At 36.5% G+C, this 21,055-nt stretch overlaps 1 protein-coding gene across 1 annotated transcript in view; it reads right to left on the bottom strand.

The window, feature by feature from the left end:
- The window catches only part of LAMA2 (laminin subunit alpha 2), a 514,111-nt gene that overhangs the window by 84,823 nt on the left and 408,233 nt on the right, over window positions 1-21,055 (bottom strand). The window contains exons 38-41 of the mRNA XM_024551868.4: window positions 15,334-15,450; window positions 14,472-14,635; window positions 13,023-13,161; window positions 1,625-1,727 (exon numbers count right to left, since the gene is read on the bottom strand). Of these exons, the coding sequence (XP_024407636.2) occupies window positions 1,625-1,727; window positions 13,023-13,161; window positions 14,472-14,635; window positions 15,334-15,450 (523 nt within the window). The remainder of the gene's footprint in view (window positions 1-1,624; window positions 1,728-13,022; window positions 13,162-14,471; window positions 14,636-15,333; window positions 15,451-21,055) is intronic.

The following is a 21,055-nucleotide window of genomic DNA, read 5'->3' as shown; positions in this document are numbered from 1 at the left end:
TGAACCTCTATTTTAATAGCTGCTGTCAAGAGTGTTGCTCTGGAGGGCCTATTTCAGCAGTTCCTGGTGGTAATATATGGCATTTCCCTGATTAACAGCCATTTTATAACTTCTGTAATTGGCCACAAATCAGAGGAGTGTCATAATGTAGCAAGAAAACATTCCCATCTTTGTCAGAGGTTGGCTTGGATTTCTGGAGGAATTATGACTTGAGTAGTTTGTGGGTTTCATTACTTTAAATAACGTACTACCTGAAGCACAAAAAAAGACATTTAAACTAATGAACACTTCTGTATCCTAACTTGTTCTATAATGCCTACTTTTAGATTTCTTTTTCCCTTGGAAAAAAATCCCTACAAAGGAAATTCTTTCTTCATTTTTATAATACCAGTATTTGTGGGGAAATAGAGGCAAGGGCAGGGCAGGGAGCAGGCTGAGGTGACTGAGGCATTCTCCTCAGGTGTAAAATTTGAAGCGGCACCAAAAAGCTCAGTATTCAAGATAAAATGACTTTGGCATACTTAAAAATTGAAATTAATTAAAAAAATATCAATGATGAACAAAACATTAAAATCTTAAGTAAAAAATAGGACCTCACCCTGCACCTGCATGACTCACCTTATTTACCTCACCCTAGCTGCAGCTCCAGCAAGGGCATTGGGTAGGGAAAGGTGACCACAAAGTCATGAGATCCACTCAATTTGTCCAAAAGGAAAACAGGTCTTGGCCCATTATAGTTACTCTTCAGCTTATAGTAAGAGCAATCTCCTGCACAGGGTTATGTATATAGGAAGTCTTGTTTCACCGGTGATACACAGTCCAAAGCATTTTACTATCAAGGTGCCATCTATGCTGGAGACAAAACTTGTAATTCCATAACAACCTTTTTTGGAGGGCATTGGCTATTCATTTAGAGAAAAATGAATACAAATGACTATAAAACCCTTTCTCTTTCTAAGGTTAGTAAAGATGGACACCATTCCTTTATTTAAAAGCCATGCTTATTTCCTAATTTGAGCAGTAACTGTGATATTACACACTAGAAATACAGTTAAAAAGATCTTGTGTATATCCTCACGAAGATGAAATAAATGCCTGTGGTTGTAGTGGTTTGAAGCCTATGAGAAATACGAGATAAACAAAGATGGGACATGTCATTTAGATGGGGTGTTAGGTTTTCTAGAGAAGATAACATTTGAGCTAAATCTTGAAAGTCTGGTAGAAGGTACTTTGACAAAAAAGAAAGGAGGATGATGAGGCATTTATGCTGTATCTGCCTGATTCATTCCTTCGTGACTATCACTTCTTAAGGCAGAAGAAAGTGGGATTTTATGTGATTAAAATTTTATCACACTTTCATTTAAAAGTTACTAAACTTTAGATATAGGTAAAATGATGCCTTAAAAATTATGTTTAAAATGATAAAATATTACCCAATGCAAAATGAAAGTGAAGACAAAATATTGTAAAACTGTGAGGTAGTTTACTTGCATGAAATCCAGATAATAAAAATAATAATAGAAATCATGCTGAAACTATAACACTTTTCTAATCATGTAACAAAATGTCTTACCAATTACAACTACACTTGACCTGAAAATAATAATAAAAATGGGTCACTAACCTTTTACATTATCTGCTAATTTCTTGGCTTCATTAAGAACCCCAAAGCTTTTCTGAAGAGAACCTTTGGCATCTTCCTTTAATGAACCCTGAGGACCCGTTGCCTGAAGGGAGAAGAAAAAGGTGTCACATCCCAAACCATAGAATTATGGAGACATATCTAGCAGGTAGTTGTTATACAGGGTTTACTTTCAAGAAAGCATTCTGGACTACAGATTTAGAATAATAAATTAACAGTATGTATTGGTGATTCAAGTTAGCAGACTCTTTATTGGGAGAAGGGAAGGCCTAGAAGAGAACCCTGAGGATTCCAAAAATTTAAAGGACATGCATAGAGAGTGAGGCTGGCAAGGTAACTTGAGAGTCCAGAGAGGATAAAGTGAGGCTATGATAGTATAATATTATGGAAATGAAGAGATAACGAAGTATCTGAACGCATGATGGCTGGCAATGTTGCAAGGACACACCTGGTCAGTGTTATCCAGGGCTGAAGAACAGTCAAGCAAATTAACATCTAAACACATCCACTGACTTAATTCCTAAGCACATTTCACTTGCATGGTGGGGGAAGATCATTTCCTATCCCTTAGGTGATGAAATGAGAAGGAACATTGCTCCTTTTCTAAATGCATCTCAAAGTACTGTGGCAAAACAAAATCTTCTAAATGACAATCTCTGAACCAAAATCATCTTCCAGCATAGGGTATTTACTGAGCCTTGGGTTAAAAGAGGTAACACAAAGATAATAGAATGATATGAAAAAAGAATAATTTACTTTTAATGTCTAGTTACCCATTTTAATAGTGTTTGCTCCTCAGCGATCATTACATAATACATTATACCAAGAGAGAAATCAAATAAGATCTTATGTTAAATTTTAAGCTGGGAAAGTGTTTCAGGGTGCAGGAAGAGCTAGGGTGTGCTAAACACTTACTGCTGAAGTTATAAATCTGAATTCAGGTAACCCCAGACATAAGACAATTGCAGGGACTTAATAACATTTTTTCTTGCATCAGCCACATTATTTGAGCATTAAACTAGGAAAGATTACAAAATTTTATACTGTTGTAGTAAAATTTATCTTAAGTTGTTATACCAACAGCTTTCACTTAAATAATCTATTGCTCACAGAACAGATTGATTGTAGAATGCTATGATATCTACAAATGAACATATTGGAAACATCTATATAAATAAAAAGGACATTGTGCATATATACCTAGCATTTGGAAAAGATGATAATTAGGATAAATTATTCTATGGAAAATGAAGAGTCTCTTCTACTGAAAACACAGAAATTATTGGTCTTACAGTCTTCCTTGGAAGTTAGACACAATAACATCACATAAGTGGCATTTATCTTGGAAAAAAAAGCAAGAGCACCAATGTAAATGGCACAAATCCAATGTACCTTATTCAGAAAAATAAACCTCAATTACCCACTCAGCTTCTACATTTATTCCAAATTTATATGCCATTCTTACTTCCTTGGTTACAAGTTTTCTGAATCAAAAAAGTTAGAAAGGAGAAATTACAAAAAAAGGAGGACAAAGATTCCCTCAATAGGCACTTGAAAACAGCAGAAGTGACAGCTGATACTCTGTCTGACAAGGAGGAAAGAGAAAACGCACAAGTGAAGAGAAGAGATTTGAAGCTCAAGAGCTGGAGTCAGTTTGAATAGGGACAGAGTAGGTTTCGGGAGATAATTCTGCATCATACGGTAATATGGGTCATTCATAATACTAGGTCGAATGGGAGAGAGAGAGAGACAGAGAGAAACAGATTTCTTTTTAGCTTTGAGGTGTGAATACCTTTGTACAGAAACAATCTGACAAGAAATTAACAGCCAAAATTTTGAAGCTAATCTTGTATATGCAAAGTGAGGCACAGGGAAAAGGAGAGAGAGAGACAGAGTTGATTTGCTGTGCATTAGAAAATCAATGCAATGAGGTGAGAGAGGAAAGAGGGAGAGGGGCCCGACGACACAGAAAGAGCCTATATTCTGAGCTGTGGAAATTGTGGAAGGACTCTGATGTCCAATATCCATTTTTCTCTGCTTTTTTTTACATTTGTCAAAAGTTATATTAAGGCATAAATAAACCTGACAAATTTACAGTTTACAATTTGGTAAGTTTTGACATAAGCTGAAGCCATCATCACAAAGTAGAGAACACTTCCATAAATTCTTTTTACTCCCTTCCTTCTTCCCCTCCCGGTCTTCCCCTTATCACCACACAAACACTGATCTGTTTTCCACTACTATTAGTAATTTATAGTATTTTATATCAATGGAATCATCCAGTATGTACTCTTCCTTTGTCTGGCTACTTTCATTGAGTGTAATTATTTTGACATTTACCCATGTTGTGTGTGTACCTGACTTATCTGATTTCTTTTGTTGGTGGGAAAGGCAATCAGGGACACCTTCAATGGGTGTAGAGTTTCAGTTTTGCAAGATGAAAGTGTAGAAGTCTGTTGCGCAAAAACTTGTATAGAGTTGGCACTACTGCACTCTTATAAATACTTATGATGGTAAATTTTGTGTTATGTGTCTTCTTTATCACAATAAAAGACCCTTGAAATCCTCCTCCCTCCAAAAGAAATGTGATCCCTTTTTTTATTTATATAGCTAGGCCCCAATGTAATTATTCATTCACCTGTTGCTGGACATTTGGATTATTTGTAGCTTTGGCTATTCTAAATAGAATATGTATATGAACGTGTACAAATCTCTGTATGAACATATGCCTTCACTTATCTTGAAGTGAACACTAGAAGTGGACTGGCTACATGATATGGAAGGCGTATGTTTAAGTTTTTAAGAAACTACCAACCTTTTTCCAAATTTCTTCCAGCAGTTATATTTGCCTACATCCTTTCCAATTCTTCATATAGTCAGTGTTTTTATATTTTAGACATTCTAATAGGTGTGCATATCCTTTTGTTTTCAATTTAAAGTTTCCTTGTGAGTAATAATGTTGAAGATATTTCCACATACTTATTTGCCATCTTTTTTGGTGAATTGTTTGTTTAAATTTTTGTCCGATTTTTATTGAGTTATCTGTTCTTATTGAGTTTTGAAAGATATTTATGAATAATCTAAATATAAATCCTTTATCAAATTGTAATTTGCAACTATATTCCCCTAGTTTGTAGCTTGTCTTAATAAGTGGTTGGATTTGATTTAACATTGTCAAGAATTTTGTATCCTATGCATTTCAATTTTTTGTAATGTTTTTGTCTGATTTGTATCAGAGTAACTAGCCTCATAGAATGAGGTGAGACATACTTTCTCCTCTTCAATTCTCTGAAGAAATTATTATTTTTCCTTAGATATTTATTGGAATGTAACAGAGAAGTCATGTGGAACTGAATTTATGTGTGTATGTGTATATGAAAGTTTTTAAGTACAAATTAAATTCTTTAAGGAATATAGGGCTATTCAAGTTATTCATTTATTTTTTAATAGTTTGTTTTTATTGTATTTTTTCCATTACCATTTATCTCCCTTATGCCCTCTTCCACCTCCACGCACCTCCTCCTCCCTGCAATCACCACACTGTTGTCTGTGTCCATGAGTCCTTTTTTCTCAATCCCTTCACCCCAACCCCCTCCAAGAGCTGTCAGTCTGTTGTCTATCTGTGAGTCTGTTCTGTTCCAGTTATTTATCTGTGAGTTTTGACAGTTTTGTGATTTTCAAAGAACTTGTCCATTTCATCCAAATTGATTAATTTTTGGCATCAAGTTGTTTATAATATTCTCTTACTAGCCTTTACTGTCTGCAGACGCTGTAGTGATTTCACCCCTTTTATTCCTGATATTAGATATTGCTGACTTTTCTTAATGTTTTGATTAGTCTGCCTGGATGATTATCAACTTATTGATCTTCCATTGGACCCTTGCACCTTCATCCAGCAACATGGGTGAGCTTTGACTGAAGTCCATCCACTGATAGACTTCCCTGCTGCTAATTCCCTATCTTCTGGCATTTATGAATATCTCCTGCCTTTTGCTTCCAGTCATCTTCCCTTTCTTGCTTTTCAGGAAGCCAGTGATTTCTTCCTGGATCCTTAGTCAACCACTTCTTGCTCAGATCTAGTGGCAATAAGGTCAGGAAAGGCAAGGAGTCTGGGAATTTTGATGTGTGGATGACAGACAAGTATTTCAGTTGCGAAAGACTGCAGAGTTTATAGAGGGCAGGGTGAAGAGCTAAAGCTGGGAGGTGGGTTAGTGTCGATTTCAGAAAAGTGTAAATGTCTGACTGAGGAAACAGGACAATAAGCAATGTTGAGCCATTGGAAGTTTCTGCGTAGGTGTGCGTGATTAGAGCCTCAGTCCAAGGAGATGAATTGTGCGGCTGTGTGGGAGGACAAGGATACATCTGTTGGCTATTGTAAGAGTATAGACCAGAAAAAAGAGAGTTGTAACCCCAGGCAAGGGCAGTGGAAGTGAAATGTTTGGGTTCAGGAGATATGGAGGAATAACACAGGTTGCAAAGTTTTGAGAAGCACTCCAAAATACTAAAGAGCTGAGGGCATACAACTGTCAGTTATGAGCAGCATACCAACAATCCAGGTTTAAAAGACAAGCCTTTCATAGGACAACAGGATGGAAGACACTAACATGTTACGGATGAACAGAACTGTTGCAACTCCCTGGAATTTGGAGAGTTCTTTTCCCAACATTGCCGAGTAAGGCAATGAAGCACATCAACACTATCAGAACAGGTGATGAAGAAGCATTTTCCAAGCTAATTATACTTCATACATATTCATAAGCATCACATCTGAGTTTCTGAGCTGTGTCTACAGCGTATGTGAAATATAAATGAGGTTTTCAGAGTTGCAAGACATGTTGTTTCTTTTTATAGAGATTATATTTTGTAAGTTCTCTCTGTGTGTATATATATGCATATACACATTATATTTAAATTAGATAAAACTTATTAAATCACACATAATAAAATATTATTATATATAGATTATTGTATGTTTTGTTAGTGATCATTTATAGAAAATGTGAAATAATATAAAATAATGAGAGAAGGGACGATACAGACAAATATGTCTAGAAAGTTTTAACAGAGGGTTTGGCACTGAAATAGCTTTTACTATGTCTTGGTTTTGTTCTTACACTTTGTTAAATATTTATAGTGACTCTTGTTAAAGCATCATGTCACTGATTAATAGATGAATGAATTGATTAATTTACCCCACAAAAGTTTTTAGCAGTCTCAGGCACTGGAGTAAAGCTCTGATTATTCAAAGATGGAAAGACTGCCCTTCCTCCTGGAACTAGAGTGAAATGGAAAGAAAAACAAGAAAGTCCTTCATAAAGAAGATGATTACTGCCATAATGGAGCCCAAAGATATCTAAGTATTGTCAGAGGGGCTCTGTTTGGAGAAAATGTGAGGATAAGACCTGAAGGTAAGTTTTCAGGAGGGTAAACCTGAACCCCAGTGATCTGTTACTTAAATAAGTACATTTGAAAGTTATTGTTTACATTACTTTCTATTCTTTTTTAAATTGGTCCTCAAATAACTTCTTAATAGCATTAAATTTTCTTAATTCATTGAAAGAGTTGGCTGTAAGGAGAAATGCAGAATATTTCTTTTTGTTTTTACTTTTTAAAGAAAATAGTAACTGATACTGAACAGCATGATGCATGACCTATCCATTATGAAATAATGTTTTTAGAGCATGAGTCCTGACCATGAGTCTGAAGAGAATAATATGCTGAGATAATATATACTTATATGGTTTTAAATTTAAAATCTTAAAAAAAAGATTTTATTTATTTATTTTAGAGAGGGGAAGGGAGGGAGAAAGAGAGGAAGAGAAACATCAGTATGCTGTTGCCTCTCAAATGCCCCCCACTGGGGACCTGGCCCGCAACCCAGGAACCTGCCCTGACTGGGAATTGAACCAGCGATCCTTTGATCTTCAGGCCAGCACTCAATTCACTGAGCTACACGAGTTAGGGCTAAATTTAGAATGTTTTTAATGCAGAAAACATTTCAAAATGTGCAGGGGTATATGTAAGGGCTGGTCATTAGCTGCAATATGTTTATGTAATGTATAACATCAAAGAAATTTATATTTGATATGTTAGACTATTGATAAAAATCAGGGAGAACTTTCTCACTATAATAAAATTCTCAGAAGAAATGGTAGAATCTAGATTATATACATTCTAAAAATTTGAGAATACAAAAAAATGTGCATGTAATATTGATATATTAAGCTATAAAACACATAAAATTACCCTTTGTATGTAAACTATTTTCATAAGAAATGTGTGGACAGATAAACAACATTTTTAAAAGTATTTATTTGTGTTTGGTGGGGTTATGCACATTTTATATTTTCTCTCTCTTGCTTGTCTGCATTCTCTATTTTTCTGTAATGGACACAAACTGCTTTTGTAATATTTTTAAAAAGGTCATACAAAATTTTAAAATAAGAAAAGTGTGCATTTTAAATGTATTTTACTGTAACTTATATTTCAAAATTATACAGGGTATTAAACTAAAATAGTGAATAAAAAATGAGTCAAGAAAGAAGTCAGTTTGTGATTATAAACAGATTAAAAGTACTCTTGAATTGTGTTAAAAATAGAATTTAATGTAGGTTGTTTGAAGCGTATGTCTTCCTGTGATACTATTAGAACACTTTGATATAATAAAAAACATTAACCAAACTTTTATTCACTAAAAAAAGAAAAGAAGAAAGGAAAGAAACAAGCCCCAGGGCTGGCCTTGGCCCGAAATCCGTGGAAAGGCTGTGGATCCGGCCTCGCACACTGTGTCCTCAAGTGGGAGAGGGCTAGATGAGTCTCTGGAGAGTGAAAGGACCTTAGTGCAGAAAGGGGACTCAGGGATGAAATAGCAAATCCTCAAAATCATGGAAATTTAGCATTAGTGACTGAGTATTCAGCTAGAGGAGAACACTGCAAAAGACAACTAAAAGAAGGTTCAAAAATCTGTAACTAAGCAAGAACAGGTGTCCACCCATGATGGCACGACAGCCACTGCTCTGGCACGTGGATGCCACTAGCTGGCTGCAGGGGCAGGAAGTAGCCCAGCTGTCGGGACAGTGGGCGGGCGGTACACGGACTCTTGATTTTGAGTCAAGGCAATGGAGATGTGTCTGCCGAGATACACAGCAACCTCAGAAGGCACAGGTTTCCCTTCCAGTTAATGTCCAGAATCAAACTCAACATGGCAATTTTACCTCCTCATTATCCCACGGCAGGTGGAAATCCTAAATAGCAGATTTCTGTTGCATTATAGCATCATCCCAAAGAGTTTCTGAGTCCTGACTAATGACACACACTTTGATTTTTAACATTTGGTGTCCTGAATTTTCAAATATGTCTAATGCTGAATCATAAATAGCAGATTGCTTCTCTGTTTCCAATAGATTTTTTCAAGTTGACTCAAATGAGTGTATCCTGTACAAAGAAAATCAGTAAAGTCAGGGTGGCTTAATGAACACTGTTTTCACACAGATTCAGTATTTCTCTAGGTTACTTAGACCCTCACTGACTTTTTCATAGTTGCTATTGTGTGAATCACTTGGTTTGTAGGTAAGTTGCCGAGTTGTTGATGTAGAAGAAGAAGAAATGCTCACTAGCTTTCTTAGCAAATTCAATTGTATCAATTATGGATTTATATCATTTTTTCACTAATACTACACTGGTATAAAATTTAAATGCCAGTGACCATAAATATTAACAAGAAGTCAACATTACTGTTTGGCTTTTAAGTAGTGGAAAACAGAATAATATAGAAGGTGTGTGGGAGTTAAAGTTTACAGCCTGACTGACTACATGAGTATTTCATGCGGGCTTTTGAATGCATTATGTACTCTGCTAATATTTGCCCAGTTCTCTATGTAGGATATAAAAACTCAAAAATGACCTTGCAAGAGTTTTTTATGTATTTTGGTTCATCCAATTACACAAAGCAAATATTAAATAAGACAGACTGAAGAGATTACATTACCATATTTCTAAACAAACACTTACTAGAAATGCCTTAATGTTTAATCATATGTAATGTTTAAACAAGATTTACAGTGTTTAACTATATGATTTATTAACCAATAGCAGTGATGTCAAAAGACTCTTGCTACATAAGGACTCAAAGACTCATAAAGAAAAAGATTATTAGGAATGATATTAATAATATTAAAGAAAAGAATAATAATTGGAATGAAAAGAAAATTTACAATAAAGGGAAAATGAATTATGTAGGTAAAAGTTGTAAAGCATTTTTATTAACATGATAAATAATAAACACAAATGATTACTACAGGTTTGAGGGAAAGTTAGAATGCTGTTCATCTCTGAATACCCTGTGGGTTGTGTTTCTTAATGGTATTTACACATTAAGTACATTAAATGTGTGGTTAAAAATTTTAAAGAGAAATTGAAAATGTGGGTATGTTTAGTATATCATATTTATCATAAATAGTTCATAAGCAGCTTTAATTAGCATCCTAACTGTGTCAATGATAAGAGGAAGATATGAGCTAATGTGATTGAAGATGAAACATTAAATTAGTTGAAAAAATCAAGTTCTAAGCTTGTGAGACTATATTATAGGAATTAAGCCAAGGGAGCAATCAGGGTAGACTATAAGATGTACTAAAATTTAAGACAGGTCCTCTAATTCCCAAATTCTGATGTGCTATCTTTTTTCCCCAATTTGATTTCAGAAATTCCAGCACACCACTAGAACCTAATTGTTATCAATTAAAAAAATCCTACATGACATCTGTATTCGAAGAGATATGCAGACATTACCACAAGCTAAATAGTGAAAGCAATTTTATTTTTCTTTCAAAATGTTCTTCTCTATTCAACTTTCCTGTCTTTTGTGGAAATATAGATATCTTGCCAATTCTGAAAATCTAGAGCATACTAGCCATTCTAGACTCTAGCATCAGCTTTTGGAGATGGGAGGAATAATCTACATTTAGTAATCAGCTGCTATGTATCACTCCATGTGTTAACTCTATGAAAATCATGGACTACTGTGTGTTGAACAGTGAGAGTGAAATACTCAGGGGGTCATTTGTGGTTATCCATGTTTCTGTCCACTGGGGGTCTATCGTTAGCTTAAATTTTAATTCTGGAGACATTGTTTTCTGGGAAATGGAAGTAGAAATAAAACAAAACACCACGGTCACCAAGGTGTGAAACGGTGGCAGCCGCCGTGGGAGCAGATTGCACAGAGCAAGCAAGAGCCTAGATTAAATGGAGTCTCTGCGTAGGGGAGGTTAGTGGGAACTCAAACTCCGATGGAGTAAAGGGAAGGTAAAAGAAAGTGTGTGACTCCACCAGAGGACTGGTCCCTTTAGCAGGGTGGACACCTTCCCTAACCACACTGACATGAGTCTTCAGACACTTACTCCCCTTCAGTCCTTAGCACTTGTACCCTCACACTGTTGAGGGGGGAAGAGCCAGGAAGGAGGCCCAGAGAATCTGGAAAAGGTCAGTCCTCAGAAACAACAGATAAAGTGGAGAATGACAGTCACTCATGGAAATAAAATGGATCATTCACTGCTAGTCATCTGATGGCACAGAGGGTCTCTCACTCCTCCACTCTCGCGCAGAGCAACCTTGTATCAAATGCCCCCAATCTTTCCCAACTGAAAACATCCTTTTCTGGGGCAGATCAGTCTTCTTTGTGTTTGCCATTAGCTATTTAATAAACCAGTGGCTCCCCCTAGCACTTACTTTGTAATTTTTCAGACATGTAACAATTTTTTCATGGTTTACGGAAAGAGAGAAGGGATCGTGATAACAAGGGGGCATGTTGCACTGCATTACGACCCCTCCCGGTTCTGTGTCTGCGGTGGGCTAGCCTGTCACGTATAAACACAGTGGTGAGGAGAAGCATGCATCTCATGGAAGCATAAAATTGGGAGTCTCCTAAGTAGAAAGTGATAGTGTTAACCTTGGGTGAAATTAAAGAGCTCTTTAACATAAAATGTTAAAAACCTTATAAGTTTCAAATAATGACGATAGTGAGATTAAGATTTTTATTGGTACAAGACATTGTAAAAGGCATAAAAAATGCAAATTAGAATGACATTCATTTTTTTCATCATTCATTCATGAGTGCCTACTATTTGCCAGGCACTGTGTTTGATGCTGAAAATGGTCATCCAGTAAAGTACAGGTCAGATGAAAATGAACTTAGAAATCAGGGCCTTTAAAATAGAAAATTATCTATGAGAAGATGAATAAAGAATTTAGTTTGGATTTAAAAAATAGGTTGATTTTTAAAGGATTACTAGGCATAAGGAAATTTCTGCAATAATTGCATCACTATTTTGAATAAGAAATAAACAGAATATAATGGCAGTAATGGAACTCATTCCAGAGAAAACCAAACAGTTATAATTGCTGATGGAGTATAATGTTTTCATTATGACCACAAAATAAATGTTTTAAAATTGTGGTGAATATCTCTAATATTCCTGAGATCCAAAAAGCATTTGTGACTAATACCAAAGCAGAAAAAAAATACTGATCTGTTTCTTTAACACCAATTATTTATGCATATTTCATTCAGAGTCAATTGGGTTATTTTTTTTTCTGAAATTGTGATGTATCAAGGAGATTTTATGTGAAGCTAAAGGAGTAAATAATGGTTGTGCACACTTTAACTCAACATGTGCTTCCTATCACATATTTTCACCTAAAATATTAGTATCATTATTTATCGTGTAAGTTATTCACAAAATGTTGCTCCATGTAAAGAATGGAGATTTCTTGCTATTGAAGACATTCAGATAATGTGCTATATACTTGGAGCCCTGAAACTCTAAAATATTAGTTTCAAGTTTATTTTGAACAATAACGGCAGTTAAAGGTGGCTTTGAAGGCAAAGGTTTCAATTAATAAAAATAGTATAAATATTTTAGAGGCACATGATCTGATGTGTTTTGTAACAGATGCACTTTATAGTCAAACTTCACATATAAGCAATTTGTGTGTGACTATAAGCAATATCTTAATTTTCAAAGCACTTTCTCACTGATGGCATGTGGAATAATAGTGACAAATTTCATTGTCCAATATCTTATGTCTGACTATTTTTCTTCTGTGATCTGGTGGAACTGACCTGCTTGGCATTTATGGTAATTTCAAGACCTTTATCAGTACTAAACAGTGGATGCCAGAGAATTCTGCTATGATTACAGTACAGTACCTAGAGAGTTTATTTTGGATAAAATGTAAAAGAAGCCTTTGAAAGTAATTCTAAACAAAGATTCTATTTCACTAGGACTTTCCAAAACACATTTAGAGTTGAGAAATTTAGTTTAGGTACTTATTCAAACAGATGGACTTCGATTCTCAGTATATAATGTTATTTGTTTCTTACCAGTTTTGTAGCTTCTTGTGCAAGACCTTTGGCTTCTTTGGCAATTTTCTCAGCTTCATCAATATATTCCTTAATATTGGTGTAAGCTTTGAAGGCTGCCGTGGCATTGAAGGAGATGTTTTTAGCCTCATCAAGGATTCTGTTGGGATTAACCAAAAAAAAAAAAAAAAAAGAACATCAGAGCAGTTGATAATTAAATGAAGAGCACCATAGTTAAAACAAATATGGTTCCCAAGTAACCGTGGCCAATAGAATTATGATAATTTCCAAGTCATAGTGGGCTACCTACTTACCATATCATGTTGTAGTTTTCTATGTAAACACAGCTTTCTAGAAAATTCAGCTATGAAATATTACTGACAGATTATTATATATGCATAGCACCCCCCCAAAGCTTCTGTGACCATGTACATCATGAAGCACGTGCAGTGAGATGGTCCTTTACATCATTTGTGAAGCACTCTATGCATTTCGGAGCACTTGTACCACATTACTGGAATAAATATCATCAAATCTCTATAGGGGAGGTGTGTTTTTCAGATGAGAATAAATGACTCTCAGAAGATGAAATAGTTTGTCTCAGGTCACACGTCCACAACGTTGCCAATTAAGGGCTTGGAGTCAGCATCTGCTGACTTCTAGTTTACTGTTCCATCTACTGCCCTTCCTGCTAAATTGGCAAAAATTTGTTATGAAATGAACTGTGCATGAATTACGGGCCTTCAAACATTAATATTTTCCTTTGTATCAACGAGTATTACATATTGGAGCAGAACATTACACATGTCATATATTAAATACAGATTTGTTTGGGAAAATTATTCTTGGGGCTAATAACACCTATATAATTGTAGGGAAGCATACCAGTTTTACTTAGAAGGCTGTTCAGAAATCAGACACACCTCCCCACTTGCCTCTCCCTCCTTGGACCCATATGAGAATCCCAGCTCTAGTGAGACGTTCTTTCACAGAGGAAGATACCATATCTCCCTGGAGTCCGAAAAGAAAACATGACTTAACGACTATGCATGGGGCCACATTTTCAAAAGCCACCCTTTTAACCATAAATAGTTTTGATTTCATGAAAAATATAAAACTGAAATTTGCAGTAGACTGTGTGCTTATGCATTATTATTTAAAATGCTAATAAGGCAACTGTTATGCTCTTTAATGAAGAACAAAGCCATGTCTTCTAAGTGTAGCCTGGGGCTGTGTTCACTCCCTACCCAGCCGCACTGGAATCCACCTTTAACTCAGATGTTTGATGCTGCTCCAGCCGAGCTCTGTCCAGACCATCCTAATTAGGCTCTTCCACAGAGAGGCCATGTAGCTCGTGTGCTCATAATTACAGAAATCAAGATTGGAAAGCAATTCTCTACCATTTCCATTAGTCAGAACTGTTGGACAAGTGTCAAGATACATAGACATTTCCAACAACAGATGACATACCCATCAAGGACAGCAGATGAGTCATTTAACTGAGCGGCATGGCTCTCAGCCTGGGACACCCTCTCAGCAAGCTTCCTGTCTTTTATTTCTTGGGAGAGGTCATCTATTTTATCTTTTAGCTCCTCGGACATGGGTGGTAATTTAGTTTGAATGTCTTCAACATACTGTATGTAGAAAAAAAAGGATGTTTTAAGAAATTGAATCCAAGCCTTCTCTCATTTACTAATTACTCTCTGAGATATAATTACACATCCTTAATTTTTTATGAAGCTTGAAATTTACCAACATAGCAAAAAGAAAATAGAGAATAAAAGTTGTTATTTAATGAGACTAGAAAATATACAATCAAGAAGAAAATCTACATCAAGAAGAACCTAACTATCCTTAAAAAAATACTACTTCACAGGTAAAAATGCTTAAATGATCCTCATTGGAATCTTTTAGACCATTTGTTTCTATTACCATATATTAGTGTCTCCTGCATTAGACAGTCTGTTAAAAAGTCTGTAGATTTACATTTCTCTTTTTAACAAATGTTATATGAATATTAAAACAGATTGTAAGTGCTGTCCTAGTAACAAGTAATGCCATTCTTTAGTGTGGAAAAAAATACAGGTGTGTGGGAGTGGATGAGAACCCTCACACAGACATCCTTATCTACTGGAGAACAATATGAAGTTCTAATTGTTGCCAGTAGGTGGGCAGGGTCACGATACAAAAATGCAAAAATAACTTTGTACCCACAAGAAAAAAAAAACGTGAGCATTTGCTTACATTACTGTGAGTTCTCATTGACTCCCATTTCTGAAAGCCTACATCATTACCATCTTCCTTTTTACTTTGGGTTTTATCAAATACTCACGTCTATGCCTGCGTTGATTTCATCTGCAAGACGGTTGGCCTCATCAAGTATGTCTTTGCCTTCTTTTAAAGTGTTCTCAGTTTGTCGTCTGCCACTTTCAATCGCCTCTTTCTTTTTCTGTAGTACAGTATGAACAAAACATCAAAATGCCTTTGGAGAAAACCCTGGGAAGCCCTGTGCTCCTGACTTCCCTCTGCTGTCTCACAAAGACGTGGCAAACGAGGCAGGACATGTTGACAATGAGGCCAGATAAGAGTAATACAAACTACTCAGCCAATCCTCCAAGAGCTATTTTACTTAAATGCCTATACAAGTACTTTCTTCGCCCCATCATGAGAAAGTCATTCAAGAGAAGAAAAGTTATGTGACAGTAGCTGAGGAATTAAAAACTATTTTTAAAGCAAGATGAACAACCTTTTTTTAAACTAAAATGTAAGGGCTGAATATGTATTACTGAACATGTGCTAGTACAGTGAATTACATTGGAACTTGATGTTGAATTCCAGAATCTTAGGTCCCAATGAATATTTTGTGAGCATACACACCAGCAGGTTTATTCCAAGGGAGTTCTCGAAAAATTGAAAGAAATTGGATTTCCAAGGGAATTTAGGGAAGGTACTTAAAAAAAGAGAGAGAGAGAGAGAGATTATCATATGGAAGAATAAACTTAATGGAGACTCCCACAAACAGAGCGGACTCTAAATTTTCCTTGAAAGTGATAGCTTGTCTCAACACTACATGGAACTCATTCCAAAACTAGAAGAGTAAAATCACTGAGAGAGACTTAGTGCTATTTCTTTATTTGGAGAATAACTTTGCCTATTGTTTTTTCTTTTTACTTCTGACTCATTTATATTCTTCCAATCACTTTTTTGCCTGTGGATTTTACTGCATCGATTATAATGTCAAGCCTCTGCCATTTATGTTTTTTTATATAAATAATAATGTTACTTTATTTATTCATTTTGATGTGAATATGTGCCAGGTAGTTTTACAAACTTTTCTTATTTAATTCTACACTGACTCTATGGATCCAGTGTTTATCATCTTTTAAAAGAATAGGAACAAACAAGGAAAACAAACAAAAACTCATAGACACAGACAGCAATGTGGTGGTTCCCAGAGGGAAAAGGGGGTGGGGGAGTAGTAAAGGGTGGAGGGGATCAAATGTATGGTGAAAGAAGATTTAACTTAGGGCGGTGAACACAGAGTACAATATACAGATGATGTCTCATAGAATCATACACTTGCAACCTATAGTAAGTATGTTATTAACCTATGTCACCCCAGTCAATGTAATGATAAAAAATTAAAGAATAATAAAAAGAATAGAAAATTGAACAAGTTAAGTGATTTACCCAAGGTCACACAGTTAGCACGATGTAGTTAAGATCCGACCCTGGTCGACCTGACGATAAAACCTGGGCCTTGGGCTGTGAAAGCACTGACTGCACTGCTACAGAAACCGCATTTCTTGTTTGCACTGGGGTAGCACTAATTTCACACCCTTCTTTCCCACCTCTTCCCCAGCCGTGTCGGTGTGTTGCCAGGTATATACACCGCGTCCCTGCCCCTGAGACTTTACATTTGTTTCCTCTAACCACGTGCTCTTCCCCAGTTCTTTGTGTGGCTTCCTCCTTCATTCTCTGCTGATGGTCACTTCTCTGATCACCTATCTACGACAGCGCTCGTCTTTGTCTCAATTATTTCCCGTAGTCTAGAGGGCAGTTATTACAAACCAGACTCAGGCAACAGCCTGCCTGGGCTGGGATCCCAGCTCCACCCATGCTCACTAGCTACGAAACTGGGGTGAGTAATTTAGCCTCATGTGACATGCTACTCAAAATGTGGCCCATTGACCAGCAGCATTAGCAGCACCGAGGAGCACGTCAGAAATGTATGATCTCAAGGTCTTTTGGGAACTACTAACTCAGCATCTGAATGCAACAAGAACCCCAGGTGATATACACAGTAAAATTTGAGAACTATCTTAGAACACTGCCTGGTGCATAGTAAACACAATGCAATTGTTAACTATTATATTACTTAATTTTGTTCTTCTTCTTAGCCCTCATTTATCTGAGTTATATTCTATGTTATGTAGACATAGAAAATATTTTATTTTCTGTATAGATTGAACCATCTTAACTGTACATGTTATTTAAAAATCAGCAACACCAATTCATCACGATATTCATGCACAGGGACTAGTGAAAACCCACAGTTGAACTATATGCAGCTGATGGAGAATAACATATTGAATGTATCATGCAATGTCACTAAACATATCACTTATTATTATATTAGCCCATGCTCCAGAGTTTATGGCCATATTATATACTACTTATTTATTGCTTTAGTGACTATTTCCATCACTCTAATATACATCCCATAAAAACATTCTTAGGTATCACTGTATCTCCAATACCTAGAAGAGTTTCTTCAATAAATATGTTTGAATGAATAAGTGAAATTAGAGTCCTTTCCTGAGACTTGAACTGGCGACACTTAGCTTACCAGCTACTCCTATCACTGGCTAATACAGAGGAAGTTTCAACATGTCCTTTCCTCTTTCAGGGTCCATGAACAGAGGGATAGTCCTCATGCTCCTGATTACAAGTCATGTTTTATCTTCTGAGGGTCTGACATTCTTTTACATAACTAGTAATTATAGCCCTTAGCTTTTACATCAACTGATTTAAAGTTATACCATGTACGGAGACATTCAAGAGTTTCTTCCAACATGGTCTGTTTCTATTAATGAACCAAGGTAACTTAAAATGCTGTGCCAATGGAAGGGAGAACATTTCCACATGTACATTAGGTGAAGAGCTGCATACATTTTTGTTTCAATTAAGTAGTGAGTTAGAATCTTTGTAAAAGCTCTATTCAAATCACTTTTTGGAACCAATTGTTGTACAAAATCAAAATGTGTTCTTTATCGTGCTGAAGCAGAGACAATGATCTGGAAATTCAGGAGATCTCGGAGGTGGCTAACTTCCAGATCAGACACTGAGGGAATCTAACTTCGAGCCAAGGAATAAAGTGGAGATCTGGAGCACCTAAATATTAATAAAAAGTGTACATGTAACATGTTTTTGTGTTTGTTTCATGGTACTTCATTTATTCATAGGAAAGAAAAGATCATGGCAGACACTGTTTTAGGCCAGGGGATAGAGTGAACAAGAAGATGTGTTCATGACTTGCCTGGAAGATAGAGAAAAATGAATGAGAAAATTAATGTATATTTTTAAGCAATGATGAATGATATAAAAGTAAATAAAGAGAGGGAATGAATAGATAATGACGTAGGATATAAAATTCTTAAGGTAGAAAACTTCGAGTGTCTGAGGAACAAAAAAGAAGCCCATATATACAGAATTATTCTCCCAAAGTATTCCATAGCACAATTAAGTGATTCCAGTTGTATAACAACGTTGACTATAGTTCTACTTTTAACTTTTAATTAGATCTTAATTTATTCCAGAGCTCAGTAAGTTTAATACTTTGTATGTGGGGGATTGGCAGGGTTCGGCTGGGGTGAGGTGATGCTTGTGTGGGGTGGGTTAAAAGCCTATGAAAGCTACCTTCCAGTTAGTCCTTTGTCTAGTAACTCAGTCTCTACCTACACGGCAATCCTTTCTTTCACAAGGTTGTAATGATAGATTTGGGGACAGACTGTTCAATATGAGCGCTTTTGTTTAACTGACTTGCTCATTTTCTCTTTGCTCATTGGCACAAAGTTCCTCCGCCTTGTCTCCCTTGCTGGAAAAGCCCTTCTAATCCCATCGGTTTCCAGAAGGCTGCATTCAAAGCCTTCTCTGATCTGTTTCCAAGTACCGTTTCCAGAGCCCTCTTCTCCTACAGAATTTTATGTAGCTTGTGAATGAGCTTTATCACTCTATGTGACATTTTTTAGAGTGATTACACTTTTAGAGCTCTGTGTTTGGGCCCAAGATGCTCCATCATTTCTATCAATTTCTCTCAATTTCTGCTATGATGCTATTGTTTCTGTTATGCTATTGTTTCTGCTATTCTGCCAATTCTCCCAGCCCCTATTAATCATAGAATTACAGGTAGTAAAAGGTTAAAATGCCTGAATTTGGGGGAAACTAAGTTCTATGAGTCCAGGAATCACTCCTGTTCAACCTCAAACACCCTGGTTACCAGTGGCACCGTGAGATGGTAGATGTCTAACAGACTTTAAATGTTACCGCAGCCTATTTTCCTAGCCTTGTATCACACTACTTCCCACCACAAAGCCAATTCTCCACTTTACATGAACCACTCACAAATCCCCAAAATGTGATTTTAATCCATGCCTCCAGTACTTCGATTGCATCCAATAGCTTTCAGAATAAAAAGCAAAATTCCTTGGCTTAGTCTCAGAATGCAATTCTCTTACAACACAAGGTCTGGCTCTATCTTTGCTGGCTTTCTACCCCTCACTTGTTCTAAGCATGTAATAAAAAGTACATGCTTAGACTTTAAGATTACATGCTTAGATTTATTACATGCTTAGACTTTAAGTCTAAGCATGTAATAAAAAGTACATGCTTAGATTTAAAAAAAAATTAAAAAACTATTTTTTAAAAGATTTCATTTATTTATTTTTAGAGAGAGGGGAAAGGAAGGAGAAAGAGAGGGAGAGAAACATCAACGTGTGGTTGCCTCTCATGCACCCCCCCCCCCCCGCCTCCCGACACACTGAGGACCTGGCCCAAAATCCAGGTATGTTCTCTGCCAGGAAATGGAACGGGCAACCCTTTGTTTCTCAGCCCGTGCTCAATCCACTGAGCTACACCAGCTGGGCCAAAAAAACCTATTTGAGCTAGGTCTTAATTAGATGAACTCCTTGGTGGACACAGGTGCAATAAAGTTATTTATTTAAAAGAACAACTCATTATTCAATCAAATGGATACAATGTATTATTTGTTCTCACACCAGTGTACATATCGGATTGACCAAAGAAAAATTTTAGGATATGGACCCTGTGCCACACCCTAGACCAGCCAACCTTGTCTGGGAGTCCAAGGAACCCATGTGTTCAACAAACTCTCCAGGTCATTCCTTTCTAGCTAGTCTAGTGCCAACCCGGGTAATCAGCATCAATCAGCCCCAGCAAACAGCCTTAAATATGCTGTGCCTTACATATATTAATTTAATCAGTTTATCTACTCACTCTAGGCAGTTTTTAACAAGCCTTTACTTAAGCATGGCATATAAAATGAAGATATGAAAAGGACCACTTAGAACTACAGTACTGACTATATAAACATCAGGCATCTCCAGGGAACAGGGCAGGGGTGGGGCGTGGGGGGGAGCGTGGGGCATGAACAGTGGGTCCTCGTTTTGAACATCACTAAAAGGAAGGAACAGCTCTTCTTGAACTATTTCCCAAATGCTTATTACACTTTCCACACAGGTAATTTTAACTTCTTCAACTGTTGCCATAAAGGGAAGAGGTGCACCTCTGGGTAAGTTACACCACTGGCGTGTGACCGAGCAGGATGAATCATGCTGGAGCCTCTGGAAAGACAATGGCCCAGCACCCTGCCTCGCAAATGGAGCTTTTTCTTTAATATCGCCAGCACGTCAGTGGACTCCAAATTGGTTCAGATTAGACACATCAGTTAAGGAAAAAGTGAGCCTCTTCAATCCTCTATCAAAATGACAAGGCTAATTCCCAGGAGAGAGATCTGGAAAAAAAACTTTAAAAAA

Source organism: Desmodus rotundus, chromosome 11, assembly GCF_022682495.2.
Source record: "Desmodus rotundus isolate HL8 chromosome 11, HLdesRot8A.1, whole genome shotgun sequence".
In the NCBI taxonomy this organism is placed as follows: Eukaryota; Metazoa; Chordata; class Mammalia; order Chiroptera; family Phyllostomidae; genus Desmodus; species Desmodus rotundus.
Note: the sequence above shows the minus strand (reverse complement) of the source record. Positions and strands in the feature narration are given on the sequence as shown.